The sequence below is a fragment of the Lithobates pipiens genome, unplaced genomic scaffold (genome assembly GCF_037356315.1).
Source record: "Lithobates pipiens isolate NorthernLeopardFrog02 unplaced genomic scaffold, aLitPip1_a1.2 Scaffold_3, whole genome shotgun sequence".
Taxonomy (NCBI): domain Eukaryota; kingdom Metazoa; phylum Chordata; class Amphibia; order Anura; family Ranidae; genus Lithobates; species Lithobates pipiens.
In genome coordinates this window covers 13,259,902-13,280,079 of record NW_027507790.1, presented here as the reverse complement: position 1 = coordinate 13,280,079, position 20,178 = coordinate 13,259,902, and the positions used below count along the sequence as shown (strand labels likewise).

The 20,178-nt window shown below is 41.4% G+C and overlaps 1 protein-coding gene across 5 annotated transcripts in view; it reads left to right on the top strand.

Annotated features, from left to right (window-relative positions):
• Window positions 1–15,470, top strand: part of SDSL (serine dehydratase like) — a 105,426-nt gene extending 89,956 nt beyond the window's left edge. For 4 of the 5 annotated variants that reach the window (XM_077461279.1, XM_077461278.1, XM_077461280.1 and 1 more), the window contains 3 exons: window positions 3,537–3,767; window positions 10,833–10,957; window positions 15,129–15,470. In XM_077461279.1, coding sequence (XP_077317405.1) covers window positions 3,537–3,767; window positions 10,833–10,957; window positions 15,129–15,322 — 550 coding nt within the window. In that variant the 3' untranslated portion in view covers window positions 15,323–15,470. The remainder of the gene's footprint in view (window positions 1–3,536; window positions 3,768–10,832; window positions 10,958–15,128) is intronic. The other variant, XM_077461281.1, reaches the window with a different exon arrangement.
• The last annotated feature ends 4,708 nt before the right edge of the window (window positions 15,471–20,178 follow it).

The following is a 20,178-nucleotide window of genomic DNA, read 5'->3' as shown; positions in this document are numbered from 1 at the left end:
TGTCTGCAAGCAAACATAAGCAGGAGGGGCTTCTAGTCCTCTGCTGCTGGTCACCTGTTAAAAAAAAAGCCTTTGGAATACTGAGCAAAAATAAATAAATAATCTTAATAAACTGTTTTAAATTGGCAAACAAATATATATTTGAAATCAAATCTTCATTATTTTGTGAAGAATAACATGGTGTGGGTGGATGTTTGCCAGTCACAGGCTGTGCCACGTCCCTTCAGGCTGTAGGTCTTAGAATAAGAAGGAGGTAAAGCCACCATCAATCTACATGCAATATCCTGCTCCCGTTGTGTTTGGCTGGTTAGTAGTCATGATGAAGGAGGGAGAGAGTGGGCTGTCATTTACCACTGTGTATACACACACATGTGTGACTTTATAGTTACATGGGCTGTTCAGAGGTGAGGGGGAGGAAATGCTCATCATAGAAACTCACTGAAAATTGAGCATGTGCAGAGTTGCCACCAAAACTGCAATACCTCTAGCTCAGGGGTCTCAAACTGCTGGCCCTCCAGCTGTTGCGAAACTAAAAGTGCCATCATGCCTCTGCCTGTGGGAGTCATGCTTGTAACTGTCAGCCTTGCAATGCCTCATGGGACTTGTAGTTTCGCAAAAAACCTGGAGGGCTACCAGTTTGAGACCCCCTCTCTAGCTGAATTGGGGATGTGAACAGAAGTTGTAGATAGAGAGCAGCAGGATCAACCAGTTCTTTTTGCAGAATACAGAAAACAAATGAACAGCATGTAATACAGCATTCATTGATAGATTTTTATGCTGTGGGCTAAGTGACAATTTAACATATTTTTTACAATATAAAAGGAACTATTTAATGCAAAATTAGCTACACAACTAGTTTTTCTGTGCAATTGTGTCACGGGGTGACTGTCATAGTCTCTTCTCTGCTGGACAGAGCTTATAACAGACTCTCCAATCTTGAGCCACTCCAGCTGGTACAAAACATCCCTTTCCTGAGCAACTCTCTACCTATCTAATTACATTTATTTAACATTGAACAACAAAAAGCATCAAAAGGTATTAACATCAGGTATTAAGTAAGAACGTATTTAATGCTAAACTCCAGGAAACATTCAAAACGATTCTTTCAGTAGGGCTTTCCCCACACTAAATTGGGTTAAGTACTAATTTGTGTCAAGGGTACTATCAAAAAGCATGTTACTTACTTTATCCCTTGCTCCCATAGTCTACATCTCTGTGAAACTGGTCCTGTGAAGCCAGTTCTCTTCGGCCCAGTGTTGGTCACAGTCTCACAACATCATGTTCAATGTAATAGCAGTCCTACATTGTATGTGAGGTTGTCAAGGCCCTGCTCACAACCCTAAGAACTGAAGAGGAGAGCACTGATTGCTGGGAGAGCAAGGGAAAAGCTAAGTAAAACTGCTTTTAATGGTACCCTAGAAAAAAACAAGCATTAACTCTTGATGTGTGAGGGGGTCCCTACAATATGGGTCATTTTTACCTTTAAGGACCTGTTTTTGTGTAATTTTGCATTGTCTTGGGCTAGGCAAGGCTATGGAATCATGGTGTACACATGGTGTACATTGCAGCCAGTCTGCCTAGAGGTAGAAGTGATTTGAGTTGAGGGACCTTCACAGTAGTCCATTGATTTACAGTGGTGTGAAAAAGTGTTTGCCCCCTTCCTCATTTCCTGTTCCTTTGCATGTTTGTCACACTTAAGTGTTTCGGAACATCAAACCAATTTAAACAATAGTCAAGGACAACACAAGTAAACACAAAATGCAATTTGTAAATGAAGGTGTTTATTATTAAAGGTGAAAAAAAATCCAAACCATCATGGCCCTGTGTGAAAAAGTGATTGCCCCCCTTGCTAAAACATACTATAACTGTGGTTGTCCACACCTGAGTTCAATTTCTCTAGCCACACCCAGGCCTGATTATTGCCACACCTGTTTACAATCAAGGCATCACTTAAATAGGTGCTGCTTGACACAGTAAGGTCCACCAGAAGATCCTTAAAAGCTACACATCATGCCAAGACCCAAAGAAATTCAGGAACAATTGAGAAAGAAAGTAATTGAGATCTATCAGTCTGGAAAGGGTTATAAAGCCATTTCCAAAGCTTTGGGAATCCAGCAAACCACAGTGAGAGCCATTATCCACAAATGGTGAAGACATGGAACAGTGGTGAACCTTCCCAGGAGTGGCCGGCCGCCCAAAATTACCCCAAGAGCGCAGCGATGACTCATCCAAGAGGTCACAAAAGACCCCACAACAACGTCCAAGGAACTGCAGGCCTCACTTGCCTCAGTTAAGGTCAGCGTTCATGCCTCCACCATCAGGAAAAGACTGGGCAAAAATGGCCTGCATGGCAGAGTTCCAAGGAGAAAACCACTGCTGAGCAAAAAGAACATCAAAGCTCGTCTCAATTTCTTCACAACACATCTTGATGATCCCCAAGACTTTTGGGACAACATTCTGTGGACCGATGAGACAAAAGTGGAACTCTTTGGAAGGTGTGTGTCCAAGTATATCTGGCGTAGAAGGAACACTGCATTTCATAAAAAGAACATTATACCAACAGTAAAATATGGTGGTGGTAGTGTGATGGTCTGGGGCTGTTTTGCTGCTTCAGGACCTGGAAAACTTGCCGTGATAAAAGGAACTATGAATTCTGCTGTCTACCAAGAGATCCTGAAGGAGAATGTCCGACCATCTGTTCGTGTACTCAAGCTGAAACGAACTTGGGTTCTGCAGCAGGACAATGATCCTAAACACACCAGCAAGTCCACCACCGAATGGCTGAAGAAAAACAAAATGAAGACTTTGGAGTGGCCTAGCCAAAGTCCTGACCTGAATCCTATTGAGATGTTGTGGTATGACCTTAAAAAGGCCGTTCATGCTCGAAAACCCTCTAATGTAACTGAATTAGGACAATTCTGCAAAGATGAGTGGGCCAAAATTCCTCCAGGACGCTGTAAAAGCCTCATTGCACGTTATCGCAAACGCTTGGTTGCAGTTGTTGCTGCTAAGGGTGGCCCAACCAGTTATTAGGTTTAGGGGGCATAAATTGGTTTGATGTTCCGAAACACTTAAGTGTGACAAACATGCAAAGGAACAGGAAATGAGGAAGGGGGCAAACACTTTTTCACACCACTGTAGGTCATGAGATTGAACAGAGTGGTAGAGAATGGCCAGGAGCACAGTGTTTTGCACCTAGGCTGGCCATATATTAAAAAAATTTCCATTAGATTTACCAAACCATACAATGTAAGGTCAAACCTAAACACTTTCAATTTGTATGCAATCGGGCAGTCCCTTGCACTACATAGTTGAAGGGAAATCTAAAGGAAATAGAATAAGAAAATTGTATAATGTATGGTAACCTTACTGGGATGGGCCATGTCAGAGAATCAGATATACAGTAATCTGAGTATAAGGTTTTATATGGCTTTGTGTTTTGTATTTACTTTTAATTGAACAAATCATGTTTTCCTGTAGATTGGTTATATTTTTGCTTTCTTACTACTGCTACACATATTTTCTTCCTTCTTTAGGGAAGGTCACTCTAGTCTGGTGCTGGAATTGAAAGCAGCTCTGGGGAATCAAAAGCCAGGAGCTCTTGTGGTTTCAGTAGGAGGTGGAGGGCTCCTTTCTGGAACTATAGAAGGACTTTCCAGGGTTGGGTGGTCTGATGTGCCCATCATTGCCATGGAAACATTGGGAGCACACTGTCTGAATGCAGCCCTTGAAGCTGGGAAATCTGTGACTTTGCCTGACATTACTAGGTAAGACTTTTAGAGGACATGCCTGACAACTCATAATAATGTCACCTATCCAGATGTCTAAGCATGTGTGTTATTTTTTTTTTAAATGAACTTGGAATTTCAAATAAGGATCATAATAAAAGCAAATTAAAGAGCATTTTAACCCTTATGAGTAACTAAGAGATGTCACTCTTGAAACCTGGGCTCCGCCACTTACAAATACTATTGTGTTTGATAGGATGTATTTGAGATGGGTACATATGGCTTGTTTTTTTTATTTTATTTTTTACTTCACAATTTAGAATGTGGGTCAGTTGCATAGTAGGATCCTGCCATCACAACCAAAAACCAGCATGCGGTGTAGATCATAACACTAAAATTTTCACACCCATAACTCAATTTATAGGGTTATAGTTCACCCATATACTGTAGGTTAAGTGAGGGTTGGAGTTGCCCAGCCTGGAATAGCACCACTAAATTACCAGGTGTTACCAGTGTGCTTATATACATAAATCAGACATAAAGCCATAGGCCATGCAGCATGCTTTAATAATATTGTATGTGTATAAACGCTATCATATAAAGTACCAAGCACAAACAAATGACATATAAAGTGCAAAAATAAATCAAATGATAATGTTCAAATATAACTGTGAATTCCGTCGGTTGATAATATTCAGTTCATTCAAAGTGATGTCCCAAAGTATAGTTTTCTTCCACTGCTGTGTGTCACCAAAAGTTCTCACAGAACTCTCACCTTAAATAAGGCTTAAATTCGCCTTATAAGTATTTTTATGAAGTGGTCTGGTCCGTCTGGGTGGTAGGAACCCTGCTTATCCTCCCCAAACAGTGTCTCCAAGTTTGGAGTGATGGTCCCTAAAATGCCAATCTTGTATGCGTGTTTAGGATATAAGATAAAAAAGTGCTCAGTAGTATAATCCTCTCATGTAACTTCCGGTCCGCACTATATCAGGGACTCCCCATGCGTTGCGTCACGGCATGTGACTTTATCAGGGAGTACTGAGAATAGTTCACCAATATCTCCATAGTGCCTGATGCAGTTACTAGCCCAGTGGGACATTGAACAAATATGGATAGCCATACCTAGAATTGCAAGCCGCATTCCCCAGACTGAATTTCCCAGTGAGCATAGATGAACTTTTCCATGCAAAGCAGACTATTGAGGTAATGTTTCTACCCTGTAGGAGTGGGAGAACTTGGCATTATTGTTATAATTGTTATGCAAAGTATTGATATAATGAGCTGAATGCTTCTTGTTTGCAGAGAATACATTACTTTCATGGAGGATATCTTTATCATGAAACAGGAAACAGAAGTGTACAAGAACACAGTGAAGAAAGACAAACACTTCCTCTCATTACATTACCATAGATACCATACTATAATACTGCAGTGCCACCTGCTGTATAGATAGGTATAACACATACACACAGTCACAGTATGTAAGCAGATTGCTGTTGTTCTTCCAACCCCCCTTCTCAACAGCATGTGTGTTAAATTACATTCAGCTTCTGAGTATAATTATAACATTCCTTCAACAAAGGCTTGGTGAGTGCATCCGCAGTCATCTCCTCTGCCAGGCAATATTTAATGTCAATAACATCTTTCTCTTGATTGTCCCTCAGTAGGGGATACTTGATGTCAATGTGTTTGGTCCTGAGATTGACCCTTTCTGATTGCGTGAGCTTTATACATCCCTAGTCGTCTTCAAAAATGGGAATTGGTTTTGATATGTCTATCCCAATGTCCTCAAAAAGTTGATGAATGATATTGCTTCTTCTATGCTGCTGCAGTGTACTCTGCTTCAGTTGAAGACCATTACCTGCTTTCGACTAGACCAACTTATGGTTCCTTTCCCATACTGGAAGATGAATCCACTTGTGGATTTGCAGTCTGTGCAGTCCGCGGCCCAATCAGCATCCACATATCTGACCAGTGTTGGATCTGATGTTGCTGGTAGCCGTAACTTCAACTGAATTGTTCCTTTGAGGTACTGCATCACTCTTTTTACTGCGTTCCAGTCACGCTGACAGGGAGCTGATACTTCCCTGCACAGTATGCCTACTTCTGCAGCTATGTCTGGTCTTGTCATGGTGGCAACATATAGCAGCTTACTGATTGCTCTGCGATACATGTTATTGTTAGGTAGCAAGTTTTCTGCTTCATTGTTCTTTTGATAGCCTGGTTCCATAGGAGTTTTAACTTCCTTTGTATCGTGCATATGGAATTGTTCCAATATTTTGGAGATTTTCTGAGATTGGTTGAGAAGATAACTTCTATTTTCTTCTCTCTCTATTTGGATTCCCAGATAGTAGCTAATGTTCCCTAGCTATTTGATTTCAAAAGTTTCTTTTAGCTTGTGAACTATCTGATTGTAATCCCCTTCTTGTTCAAAACAGGTTATAATGTCATCAACATAGATAAGGATGTATATCCATCTGTCTTCTTGAGTTCTGGAGTAGAGACAGAGGTCTGCTTTACTTCTTGAGAATCCCTCTCTGGTAAGCACTTAATTTACTTTCTCATTCCACATCCTTGCAGAGTGTTTAAGACCATTGGTGCTCTTCTTAAGGTTACACATAAGGTTGTCTCCTTGCTCAAACCCTGGTGGTTGCTCCATGTAGAGGTCTTCTTTAATGTCTCCATATAGGAAAGCAGTTTTAATATCTAGGTGTTTGACTTGCATGATCTTCCTGGCTGCAATGTTAAGAAGCGCTCTGATAGTGGAGTGTTTTACGACGGGAGCGAATGTTTCATCATAATCTTCACCGAATTTCTGGGAGCAACCCATTGGCAACTAGTCGGGCTTTGTATTTGTAGATATTCCCTCTGCACTTGACTTTACTTTGTCCACTTATTTCCTATAGTTTTGCAGTTAGGAAGGAGGTCTGTGAGTGTCCACGTTTTATTTTCTTGAAGTGAATTTAATTCTTCTTCTGCTACCTTTCTCCATTTATTGGCTTCATGTTTTGGCAGTTTTTCAATGTCTTCCCAGGATCTTGGTTCAAGTATGCTGTGTGTTTTGACAGTGTATGACAGCTTGCGGAGTGTAGTCCGGGAGGATCTTCTGACTTCAGGCAGTTCAGCAGGATCTGGTGGGGAACTTGATTTAGACAATGTGAGTTCCATCTCTTGTTCTGACTCCTGCACAGGTTTGCTTTGTTCGAGCTTTTCTTCTGGTTTACTTGGCATATTCACTTCACAGCTTTCAGGGATAGGTGTTACTGATGATGGGCTCTGATCAAAATAAACACTATTGCTTAATTTCACTCTGTCAGTCTTTGGGTGTAGGATTCTGTAACCATTAGTTTTCTCAATGTAGCCTATTAGAATACAGCTTGGATCGCTTTTCACTTGGAATATAGCTCTGTGAGTTCTGTGCGTGTCCACGTTTTATATGCTTCACATCCAAATACTCTGATGTGCCTTATGCTAGGCTTTGATACATTACACATTTCGAATGGTACTTTTAATGGCTTGAGGGTAGTCTGTTCTGTAGGTAGGTTTAGTCATGACTGCTTCTCCCAGTATTTGTGAGGTAGGTTGGCATCCGACAACCTGCACCTACCCATTTCTATAAGAGTGTGATTTTTCCTTAATGCTACACCGTTTTGTTCAGGAGTGTATGGTGTAATTGTCTGGTGTACTATTCCTTGTCTCTTCAGGTATGAGGCAACTTCTTTGCTTATGTACGCTCCCCCATTGTCGGTGCATATTATTCCTGGTTTGCGTTGGAATTTGTTGCTAGACATGGCAACAAATTTTTGAAGTTTCATTCTTGTGTTTCAACAGATAAGCAGTTGTGTACCTCGAATAATCATCAATGAAAGTCAGTAGATATCTGTTCCCACCTGACGTGGGAGTTTTCATTAGACTGCATGTCACTGTGTATGAGCTGTACAGGGTGGTTTTTCTTTGAGATGCCTGTCGAAGGGCAGCACATTTGACTTTTACTTCTATACAGCACTTGCATTTCATGAGCACTTTGCAAGGCGCTATTTTCAAATTGTCTAATAAACCTATTCTTATAATGCCCTGTATAGCTTCTAGACTTCTGTGTCCCAGCCGTTTTTGGCATAAGTGAATACATTTGCTGTGTGGGTCATTAGAAACTATATTGGCTTGCTGGTCTGTGGTGGTTAGCCTGTATAGGTGATCATCCAGTTTTCCTTTTGCGAGGAATCGCCTATTATTGTGATTAGTGCATTCTTCACCCTGGAAAGTAATTGTGAGACCATTGTTTGCAACAATTTTCACTGATAAAAGGCTGCTTTCTTGTTCTGGAACATACAGCACTGTCTTTACAAGGATACTCTGCTTGCCTTGGTGTGTAATGCAGTTCAGGAAGCCCTGGCGTTAACCTTCTGCAATGATGTTTTTCCCATGTTTTTCCCATTTGCTAGGAAAATGTTGTCTTTTGCACTGTAATCAATGTTTGTGAAGAAGGTCTCATCCCTAGTCATCTGGCTTGTCGCACCTGAGTCTATGCACCAGCCGTGTGGCTTTCTGCTTTGTGTCACTTTAACGGTGCCACTCCATGATGTGCCTGCAGTTTCCTTTGTGGCTACTTTGACTTTTTCTTTTGTGGTTAGCTTTAGCTTTCCCTGCTTGGCTTTTCAGATACAATAGTCCTTTTTTAAGTGACTGATCCTTTTATAGCAAAAACAGGCTCTGCTTTCTTTGATGTGCTTAAAGTGGTTGTAAACCCTTACAACCAACTTTGACCTACAGGTAAGCCTAGATTAAGGCTTACCTGTAGGTCCAAGAAATATCTCCTAAACCTACACGGTTTAGGAGATATTTGCCGAAAGACAGGCACCGCTACGTAGACAGCGGCGCGCAGGCGCACTGAGCGCGCCGCGGTCAACGGCAATATGCCGCGAGTGGTGGCTCCCGTGCGCATGCGTGGGAGTGACGTCATCGCGGCTTTGCCAAATGACAGCGGCGAAGCAGCGAGACCCACCGAGAAGATGGATGCGCTAGACTACAGGGGATAGTGGTGACTTCGCTGGCTCCTGTGTCAGGTAAGTGACACATAATGGGCTACTATGCGATGCATAGTAGTCCATTATGCTTTACCTTTGCAGGGAATGAAAGAGGAAGTAAACTCATCAGGGTTTACTTCCTCTTTAACGTCTTTGTACATCTTAAGAGCTTTGTCATCATCGTGCGTATTTAATTTCCTTCTGTCATATTTATCAATTAACTTGTCTTTGACATAATCCAATGTCAGTTCCTGCTCGGGTCTGGTTTCTTAAGCGTTAATAAGAGCAGTATATATCTCTAAGGCTGCTGAGGAACAGGGCAACAATATGGTTATCTTTGATCTTCTCTCTGATGACACATAGCTGCTCTACGATTTCTAACATAGCTTTCACATGGTCACACATTTGCTGGCCTTCTTCTAGTCTCATCTTGTACAACTTGTTTAGTAGAAACAGCTTACTCTTGAGACTTGAAGGTTCATGCAGTTTTTTGTAATGAAGTCCACATATCTTTAGCCATTTTCTCTGTTCTTTTGTGGATAAGCTGGTCATCTTCCACTAGTAAGCTTATAGTCACTTTTGCCTATCTATCCTTCATGTCCCAGTCCTCTATCTCTCTGTTTGTGGGTCTGTTCATATTCAGCACTTGCCACAAGTCATCCTTGTTCAGAAGCATGTCTAGCTTAAACTTCTACAGCTGGTTATTGGCATTGTTCAGCTTTGCAGTTGCAAACTTCACATCTGAACCACTTGCCTTCTTTCAGTAACTTGTATACAGTACTCACTGACTCACTGTAGAATTCTTTCCAGTGCCTGGGACCCATAACCTGATATGCAGAGTATTGATATAATGTGCTGGAAGCTTCTTGTTTGCAGAGAATACTTTACTTTCAAGGAGGTTATCTTTATCATGGAACAGGAAACAGTAGTATACAAGCACACCGTGAGGAAAACACTTCCTCTCATTACATTACCACAGATAACACACTATATAACATTGCAGCGCCACTTGCTAGATAGATAGGTATAATGCATATACACAGTCACAGTATGTAAGCAGATTGCTGTTGTTCAACAATAGTAACTATTAAAAACCTAAAGATTTAATTCTAGCCTGGCATACAGATATAAATTGCAAGACATAAGATGACCCAGATATCAGAGGTGATCATCAAAATTTATATTTATTATATGCCAAATAACAAGCATGCAGCCATGTACTGAGATATGATGACATGAATATGAAGCTGTTTATATAATTTAAAAAGTTTTCTAGACAATAATGGCAGGTAGTGGTAGATTGAAAAAACATGTACACTTAATATATACGTTTTTTATTTTTTGAGTGACATTAGCAATTTGAAACTACCATTTCTAGCCTCATAGCATTGACCAAATGGACATAGTTTCATAGGGATGTAAGAAATAAGACTGCCTGCCTGTCACAAGGCCTCAAAGTACCTGTAATTACAGCCTACACTACAGCAGCAATTCAGTAGGGTTATTAAGACTTAGTTGGTGCCTGACCGCTATATGCTTTCCTTAAGATTGCACTGACCAATTAACTGTGACAATGTGACACTTGTGAAGTGAGAGCTGTCTCTACGCACACACTTCCACATGAGAAGGTTGGAAGCCGCTTGTGACTTATCTGAATGGTTGAGAAGAAAAGGGGCCATCTTTTACTCCCTGTACATTAATCATTTATTTTTTTCAAACATGATTGTGTTACTAATGTAAAGATGAGTATAAAAGACAATTTTGGGATAGGGTAGGGGAAGATGAGAGGGAGGAGAGCATAACACAAAGCAGTATACTTGTGAGCAACATTATGGACACAAGTTGAGTCTACAAAGAATTATTTTCATTGAATTCTAGCTGGTGGCAGGGAGACTTGTTGCTATAAAGGTATTAAAATGACTTAGCAGTAAGTAACCTTGCATGTGAGGATGTGTACAGTATATTATTCTAGTTGATTTTATCGAATACATTTCCACTCAAGATAAATTTATTTTGGCAGTGTGGAAAGAGATCATCCAAATTGCAACTTTAAATCACGTATTCTTACATTTTTCTACAGCATTGCCAAGTGCCTAGGTGCAAAAACAGTATGTGACCGAGCTCTGGAGTGTGCAAGAAAATACAAAGTTATCTCTGTGGTCGTGGATGATAGAGAAGCAGTGCAAGCTATTGAGATGTTCCTGGGTATGTTTGAAGTGGATATTGATTTTACATTCATCAATCGTCCTGTTAAGGTGGTTGTAAACCCTCCCCCACAACTTTGTCCCATGTAAATCAGCATAAAAAACCCTAATGAACACTGCTTGTAGATATCTCCTTACTTGCTTAGTATTGTTGTAATCCTTGTTGTTCTGTAGAATGAAGTCACTGAGCATGCCCAGATCTCCCCTGATTTACGCCACACTCTCTATGTGCTTATCTATCTGTTATCAGTACTTCCAGCGGCACAACACTGAACTCTGCTAATGACTCAGACCTCCTACACACCATATGACCATGTGACCTCACATACAGTCTAAACTTGGCCATTACTGCAGTCCTATCAGATGAAGCAGATAAGTCTGACAAAGGGAAACATTAGACATCGGCACAAGTAAATACTATGAAATAAACAAGTAAGCTATGAACAGGGAAGCAGGGTTGCCATAGAAACGTTGGATTGAGAAGGAGGCTTGGTTAACAGTACAGGAAGTGCTCAATGAAAGGTGGAAATACACTCCACTGTGGACTCAGAAAATGATACTTAAAATGGCGCTGCCTTATCCATTACATGTATACCAGATTACCAGATTGTGCAATGGTTTGAGCGATGTTCGCTCCATATACAGTTTTCTGTTTTTGTGGGTTTTTTTTGTTGTTTTTTTTGTTGTTTTTCTTGTTTTTCTTTGTTTGTTGTGTATAAAAATAAATAAAATTCTACTTAAAAAAAAAAAAAAAAGATGGCGCTGCCTTACCCCTGGAAACAAGTGTTCTAAGTGTAGTGAAAAGTTATGTTTTTTTATTGTCAGGAATAAAAAAATATAATTCTAAAAATATTTTTTGTTCTGCTGTGTATTAAATACATAGTCACTCAAGACTATCAATTTCAACCAAAAAAAAGTGAGAAAGAAAAATAGAAAACCTCAATGTCCACTATCCTATAGCCACAAATATAATAATATACAATAATTTGTATTCACATTTTAAGCCAGCAGTGGTAACTTTTTGCTTTTAAAACAGCTTCCTGTCTATTCTTACCTTATGAAAAACACCTGTTGTTTGCAGAGCTTAATAGGCCATGCTGAAATTTACACACACAACTATATGAATCAGAGTACTAATCAATCCCCCTTCCCTGCTTGCTCTGTTCAGATTTAAAGTGATTGTAAAGTCTCATTTTTTTTATCAATAAAAATAACAAACATGTTATACTTACCTGCTCCGTGCAGTTGATTTTGCACAGAGCAGCCCATATACTCTTCTTCTTGGGTCCCTCTTTGCTGCTCCTGGTCCCTCCCACCTGTCAAGTTCCCCCACAGCAAGCAGCTTGCTGCTGCACGGAGCTGTGGCCCGGCCCCACCCCTTCTCTCTCCTGATTGAGCCAATGGCGCGGCTGCTGCGTCTCAGCCAATCAGGAGGGAGAGTCTCGGACAGCCAAGGCATTCGTGGGCATTGCTGGAGAGAGAGAGGGCTCAGGTAAGTGTTAGTGGGTGCTGGGGAGCCTGCTACACACAGAAGGCTTTTTATCTTCATGCACAGAATGCATGAAGATTAAAAACCGTCTACCTTTACAACTCCTTTAAGGCCCATACACACAATCAGAACATTGTACAAAAAATACCTCTTTTGAAGCGATAGTATGATAATTTGATCGTTAGTACACAGCTTTTGTCCAAAATTTTCTCGGCCTTAGGAAAGGCCGCTGCTTCAGTCTAGCTCCGAAGCGGCAGCCATCTTTCTACACCCAGGCCGTTTACAATGTGATCGCTCAGACGGAGCGATCACATGTCATGATGCCGGTTCCTCTCTCCCCTCTCTGTACTAATCTGTACAGTGGAGGGGAGAGATCGGATGGAAGCAGCCATCCCTCCATACCCTGCCAATACTCTGCAATACCCTGCAATACCCTGCCAATACTCTGCAATACCCTACCAATATCCTGCCAATACTCTGCAATACCCTGCCAATACCCTGCCGATACTCTGCAATACCCTGCCAATACTCTGTAATACCCTGCCAATACCCTGCCAATACTCTGTAATACCCTGCCAATACCCTGCAATACCCTGCAATACCCAGCCATACCCTGCCATACCCAGCCATACCCTGCCATACCCTGCCATACTCTGCCATACTCTGCCATACTCTGCAATACACTGTGATACATTACCCAGCCATACTCTGCAATACTCTGCGATACCCAGCCATACTCTGCAATACTCAGCCATGCTCAGCCATACCCAGCCATACTCAGCCAATATTACAGTGGGGGAGACTGTGGATATTACAGTGAGGACTATATGGTGGTGGAATTTTCACAGGTTTTTGCAAATTAAATTATTATTTGCTGATCCGAAAAATTATCGGATCCGTGACTCTGATCCGAGGAACGATCCAATCCGTGAGTTTTTTGATCCGTTGCACCCCTAGTGCACAGTATTTTGGCCTTTAGTACATCAACCCCAGTGTCTGTTTAAATTGCAACCCAAAGCACCTTATACTCACCTTCACACTGCTCCTGCCCACCACTCTTTATTCTATTGCTGCCAGTGCTTCCGGGTATAGTGGAGCATATAAATTCTACATATAGCGATGGCCCCGCAGGGTTGCTATGTGTTACACACATTTCTCCCTGCTCCCAGACCTCCATTAGACACACTTCTCAGTCAATAAACAGTCTCTTGCTTGTTTTTGTTGTATTTATTAGGGGATTGAACTTGGTTGGGGAAAAGGGACATGGGATGCCCATAGGATAAATTGTACTTTGTAGAATAAAAGTAACTGCGTCACACTTCTCATCACGATCCTTCCTGAATGACTTTACTCCGGACGTGCGGACTAACTGTCTCCTCCAGTTCCTGTTTCAGGACACTTCTACATGACAGTGTAAGGAGAGGCTCCCTCCCAGCTCCCGAACTCCCGCCTGAGGTACACCCCCCCCCAGAAAGGGGGTTCCCTCAGACACGACAGTCTAACACTTCATCATCCAGTTCACCCAGCTGACAACGCCTCCCCCATCAGGCTGACCATGAGTATATGTAGGAGGCCTGACCCCTGCCAATCCTAGTAGGGCATTGGTCAGAGCTCCTCACATGTACCCCATGTCACTCCAGTTCTCTGCCCTGCCCCTTTTCCAGAACATTCTCCCTGGAAACAGAGGAGGTGCCCAAGAGCTGAAGTATATGTCAGTCACCTACTGCTATACTAAACCACTCCCCTGCCCCCAGATCATAACAAACAGGCTTAGCTCACAGCATAGGCCTGCTTAAATTTACCTGCGCTGGCAGCTTGCACAAAAACCTACACTAGCACCTACCTAAGGTAGAGGGTGCTACATATGCATGATGCACTACTAGGCCCAAGCACTGTCACATGATGGAGGGGATGACATGCCATCTAAGCTGCAACCTTGTCTACGCCAAGTATTTTGCACCACCAACCACAGAAAAATGAGCAGTGGGGGAGTACTATAAGGGCGAGTATAAGTTGGTCTGTAGGTGGTCTATAAAAAGGCCCTCCAAAATGTATTCTGAAATGACAGGATGACCGCATCTCTTTATGTAACACCTGTGGATTTGACCAAGAGAAATGTGTCACCGTTATTTGTTACTTAATTGCTCCCTGTGCATGTAAATATATCCACAATGTGTTCTGGCTTGTGCATGTTTCCAGCATCCTATTCTGCAATCTCCCAAATGGAGAGGAAATCACCAAAGATTTATATGGGCCCAAGTAGTATGGAGAGATCGTAAAATATCACGACAGGACTATTAGGTTGGATTCACACCTATGCAGTTTTAGTGCTTTTTGCAGATTTGCACTACAGTCCATTTACCATGGTTTCCTATGGAACACGTTCTGTAGTGCAAATCTGCAAAAAGCACTAAAAATGCATAGGTGTGAATCCAACCTTACTGCTAACTATCTATGGATCACACAATTAACAAAAAAACACTGACATTTATCTGTGCAATCACGTTTAGTAAACGACATCAACCAATTAGAAATTAGCTTTCATAGGCCTTGTTATGTCAGACTACTGATGATTGATCTGCCATGCTGCTGCTCTTTATAGAAAGCTATCATATACAACCTTTGCTGTAGATTTTGTTTCACACTGTTTCTTCTATTCCTCTTTCACATTTTTTTCTTCTAGATGATGAACTGATGCTGGTGGAGGCTGCATGTGGCGCTGCCCTTTCTGCAGTATATTCAGGACACATCCAGCGCCTGCAACAAGAGGGCAAGTTACAACAGCTACAAGGACCATTGATAATGATTGTATGCGGGGGAAGTGCGATCAGTCTCTCTGAGCTTCAGAACTTTAAATCCCAACTGGGAATGGTTTAATCTTTCGAAATAAAATCATTTGAACCAGTGTCTGTTTTGCAAAAAAAACAGTTGCTCAGAATGTTTGTAGCAGATGTGGCAATACTTGGTTTGTTCACGAGAGGGAGTCAAGCCACAAATAAACATTGTCAATAATATGAGAACAAAACGTTTGCAAGATTTCTATTAACCTCTGACCTCATTTCGAGCTATTGATCAATAGAATGCTCTTGTATTTTCTCTATCCCTTCTGGACTTTTCATTTTTCCTCTCTCTGGCTTGCCAGTTTCCCCAGCACCAGTGTTTCTGTCTCTCCTCTCGCTAGCCTTGATAAATTTCCTTCCAGCATGAGTCCCCGTGCAGATTCTCTTTGGGATCAGACCCCTATAAATCATAACTCTCCAGCCAATATCTTATGTAAAAAGGTTCCTCAGGGCTGGGAAATCCTATTACCAGAAGCACCATTAATTATGGCAAGTCAGCTTTCCCTCCAGCTGTAATATGTTATCTGCAAACCCTGTAGTCCAGACTGTGGCCTTCCCTACTGCAAGAGCTGGAGGGGATGCGGAGAACAGGCCAGAGAAAATCAATGTAAAGCCACCAGTATACACTATCTATCTATCTATCTATCTATCTATCTATCTATCTATCTATCTATCTATCTATCTATCTATCTATCTATCTATCTATCTATCCCCAAAAATGTAAATTTAAATGTAGCTCTAACATTTTAAGACATATTTAAACCACACCAGCGTCTTTTATTTTAGCAATCATTTTGTTAATATACTTTTGAAAGTGTTTTGCTATATAAATTTTTAAGTGCAAAAAAAATCAGTTGATCCTGCCAAAAATCCTGTCAGCTGGTAACGTCCTGTGCCGTCTTCATGTACTGCAATCTTAATGGTTACATTGTTTGTAGCTATCTGTGAGGAGTATAAAAACACCTTGGAGAGGGGCAAGTGTTCTGTAGCTAGGAGGTGTTCTAATGGGCTAAGGATATCAGTTAAAGTGTTACTAAACCTGCAACAGTAAAATAAGTCTGCATATGCAGAAAAGCATGCTTGTTAAACTCACTGTGAATCCTAAGGGTTAATCCTCTGCTTTGTGTAAAAAGGCAGTTTGATCCTGTCTTTTCTGATCCTCCCTCTCTTCCACTGTTCCCGATACATCTGCTGATAGAACCGATCCTTGGGGGCAAGTTGCACATGCTCAGTTTGGTGTTTACTGCTGGAGAGATTTTTTTCTTAGGAGAGTGCATGTGGTCAGCACAGGGCCAATCAGCACTGTCCAGACAGAGGGTCAGGGGTCCTGCATTTTCATAGGACAGTCAGAGTAGAATGAAGATGACTCCTAAAAGCTTTAAACAGACACTGATAGAAGTTACAAGACTGCTATATACTGCTGAACAGAAAAGGTAAAAGATTAGCAGTTTATATTTACTAAAATATTTGCATTTCCATGTTCTGTGTACTGTGGGAGACCAATTACTATATAGTGGATGCAGAATCCTGGGTTTAGTAACATTTAATGAATATCCAGTGCCCAATAAAACTTTTAACTCAATCAAAATTATGTGGAGAGTCATAAAGAATGCTCAATTGGCTAACTGTTTATACAGTACCTGTAGAATCTTGAAAGACCTTTAATCATTGGCTTGGACTTTTCCCTATGTTTTTTTATGCCACAATTAATGGTGAAAATATCTGATTGTGCAATCAGTATATTTGCCATAATAATAATCTTTTTTGATGTTGGATTAAATGTATGGGCTAGGTTAATTTTAGGGGTACCACTTATACTGACCTTTTCTCACACTCCTGCTGCTCTGTGCATCCACCAGAATGAAGGGAAATACCCACATCACAGATATGAAGGAGCATGTAACTAATTGAAAGCTACTGCAGTTATATACAGGCACCTCCAGGTGACTGGAACTTTATTTTATTTTAGTTATGCACAGTCGTTTCCTCTCTTCTGTGTACCCAGGCCCTTATTTTTTCACTAAACATGCAAAGAAAAGGTGCAACACTACAAAAGGGGGGGGGGGAAGCGTTTGGGACTTTAAAGTGGAGTTCCACTGAAAAAATAAAAGGCGCCGGCAAAGCCGCTCTGCGTGCTGTGAATTGCGAGGCATTCTTCTGGGGCCTGTGATGTGTCCCAGACGATTGCAGGGAAGAAGGCGGAAGAGGTGATCTTCCTTCTGGTGCCGCAGACCCTCCCCAAAAAAACAACATGCCAAATGTGGCATGTCAGGGGGTCACCAGCACTTAAAGCGGAAGTTTCATTTTTGGGTGGAACTCCGTTTTAAATGAGAGATGTATACCAAAAGTAGTCATTGCAAAGAACATTTTTACTGTACCTTGTGAGGTCATGTACAGCATACTCAATGACATAAAGTTTATAAACAGGATCGCATAAACACATGGCATGCTAAAAACCACATATACATATTGACGCCGTGGTACTTTGGCATATCATGGGGTGAAGACAAGTCCTACACAACATAGGCCCATGGAAGGGCTAAATGATATTTAAAAGTCTTGAGTGGAGCAATGTAAAAAAATAAAACATATAAAATCATCTGTATGGACATCATACATCTATGTGGGCCCAACGCGTTTCGTTTGAGTATACCAACTCTTTAGGGGCGAATGCAATGTTGATCTATAAAGAGACATAACCAGATGGTATAGTATTGTAGCTAAGGCTGGATTCACACCTATGCAGTTTTAGTGCTTTTTGCATTTTGCAGATTTGCACTACAGTCCATTTAACATGATTTCCTATGGAACATGTTCTGTAGTGCAAATCTGCAAAAAGCACTAAAACTGCATAGGTGTGAATCCAGACTAAATAATAAGGGTAAGTAATGGGTATAAGGGACAGAATGGGCATCCCTACAAATGCTCACGTCAACTGCATAGATGTGAACAGAGGATCGGAGCTGCTCGAGATGTCTGGCTTGGTAGCTGAGGTAGAGACGCTTGGACAGGCTGGGAGCACTGTGCAATGCTACAAGCCATATGTCCAATGCAAAACATACTTTATGGACCATATATTTTGACCCTTAAAATAGTGTATTTAGTTGTCTGACTGAAGTATAGTTTATCCTCTATACCAACACTAAAACCTGGTTCACACCTATGCAGGTTGCAGTTTGCATATTCCAGGTGCAGTTTGCATTTCTCAATACATTTTTTTGATCCATTGAAGTCTATGGAACCAAAAATCAGAAAAATGTCCCTTTCCATAAAATGCACAGATGTGAATGTGAGTAACCCATAGGAAACCATGTTAAAGGCACTGTAGTGTGTTTCTGCAAAACTGAAAATGCACTAAAAATGAAAAGGTGTGAACCAGACCTTAAAGATGTTTTTATACAAAATTTGCAAAGCTATTCACCTTGTGAAACTGTATGTACAATCACTGTGTGCAAATAAGGGCAAAATTGAATGTTGTTGGGCTATTTTCTCTCCACGTCAAATGTTATTATAGAATAGATAAAAAAATAATCTGCTTAATGGCCACTAGATGGGGCTGATAATCATAGGAAAGAAATTAGTATTTTGCAGATTCATACTATTCTGTATGAATAAATAACACTTTACCTAGAGAGAAAAGAGTCTAACGACATACATTTTTGCCCCATTCGTACAGAATGAATGTACATGACATTTCACAGGACAAAAAGCTCTGCTTTTTTTTTTTTTTTTTTTTATAAATACACCCATTGTTATCATTATATATAATAAAATACTATCTAAGTGTTTTTAAGTTTTTTTATAAATTTTGATTAATATTAGAAATAATTTTTGTAGCAAGGTCCCAGGCCTCCAGAAGCCCAATGGTGACCTCCAGAGCTAGGGACAGTTGGCATCCTTCTGTGTAGAGTGGGTTACGGGGCACAGTGGGTGTAATGCAAGGTAGATTCATGGGCGCCATACACTTCTTGAATGCAAAGAGATTTATTGTCTCTTAAACAGAACTGTGAGAGAGAGGGTTTAGGGCCAGGACACCCTTTAGTACGGTAGTTGCAATGTTAGTTGACAGACTCCAACACTTCTATAGGTGGACAGCCATGCAGGGAAAAGCACCCAGCCAGACACCACATATGTATGTGTAGACACGCTGTCTCCTATGGCAAAGATCTTGAACAGTTTCTAACAAAGGTTACAATGAATTCTTTACTTCCTCCACAATCTTCTATTGTAGATCTTCAATCAACTGAGCTCCCAGTCTTCTCACTAGAACTACTGATCTAGTGCCACTGGATCTCTTCAAATCTTCTCTCTCTCAGTATCTGCCTCAAGCATCACCCCCGCTTTCCTGCTGGGTTCCTAGCTTGGCATCCAAGATAATACTCAAGCGTCACCCCACTGGCCTGCTCGGTCCCTGGCTTGACACACAAGGCTGCTCTGCAAGCGTCACCTCCACTGGCTGGGTCCCTGGCTTGACACCTGCTGAAGTTTCCCAATTCTTCACCGTCCCCAGTTGGTGAGAATGCTGCTCTGGTACTTGCTTCAGCTACTCACAGTGGTCCCTGGTAATAAGGTGGATGGTCCTTTAGCGGTGACAGCTTCCTCTCTACCTCAGACCATGGTAGGTTCTCCGGCCGGCAGAACCATTACTTCTGGTTGGACTGCAAGCCGCAATCTCAACCCTACGCTGCTCTTTTGCTTCTAGATAGGTCCTCAGATAGCCTAGCAGCCAGAGGTCCCTGGGATATGCCTCGGGCTCTGGCCTAGCAGTCCAGGACAGCACAACACACATCCACCCTGACGGACTTCCAGGTGGCACAGAACCCCGATCACCTGACCTCACCCAAATGCAGTGCCTTGCGAAAGTATTTGGCCCCCTTGAACTTTTCAACCTTT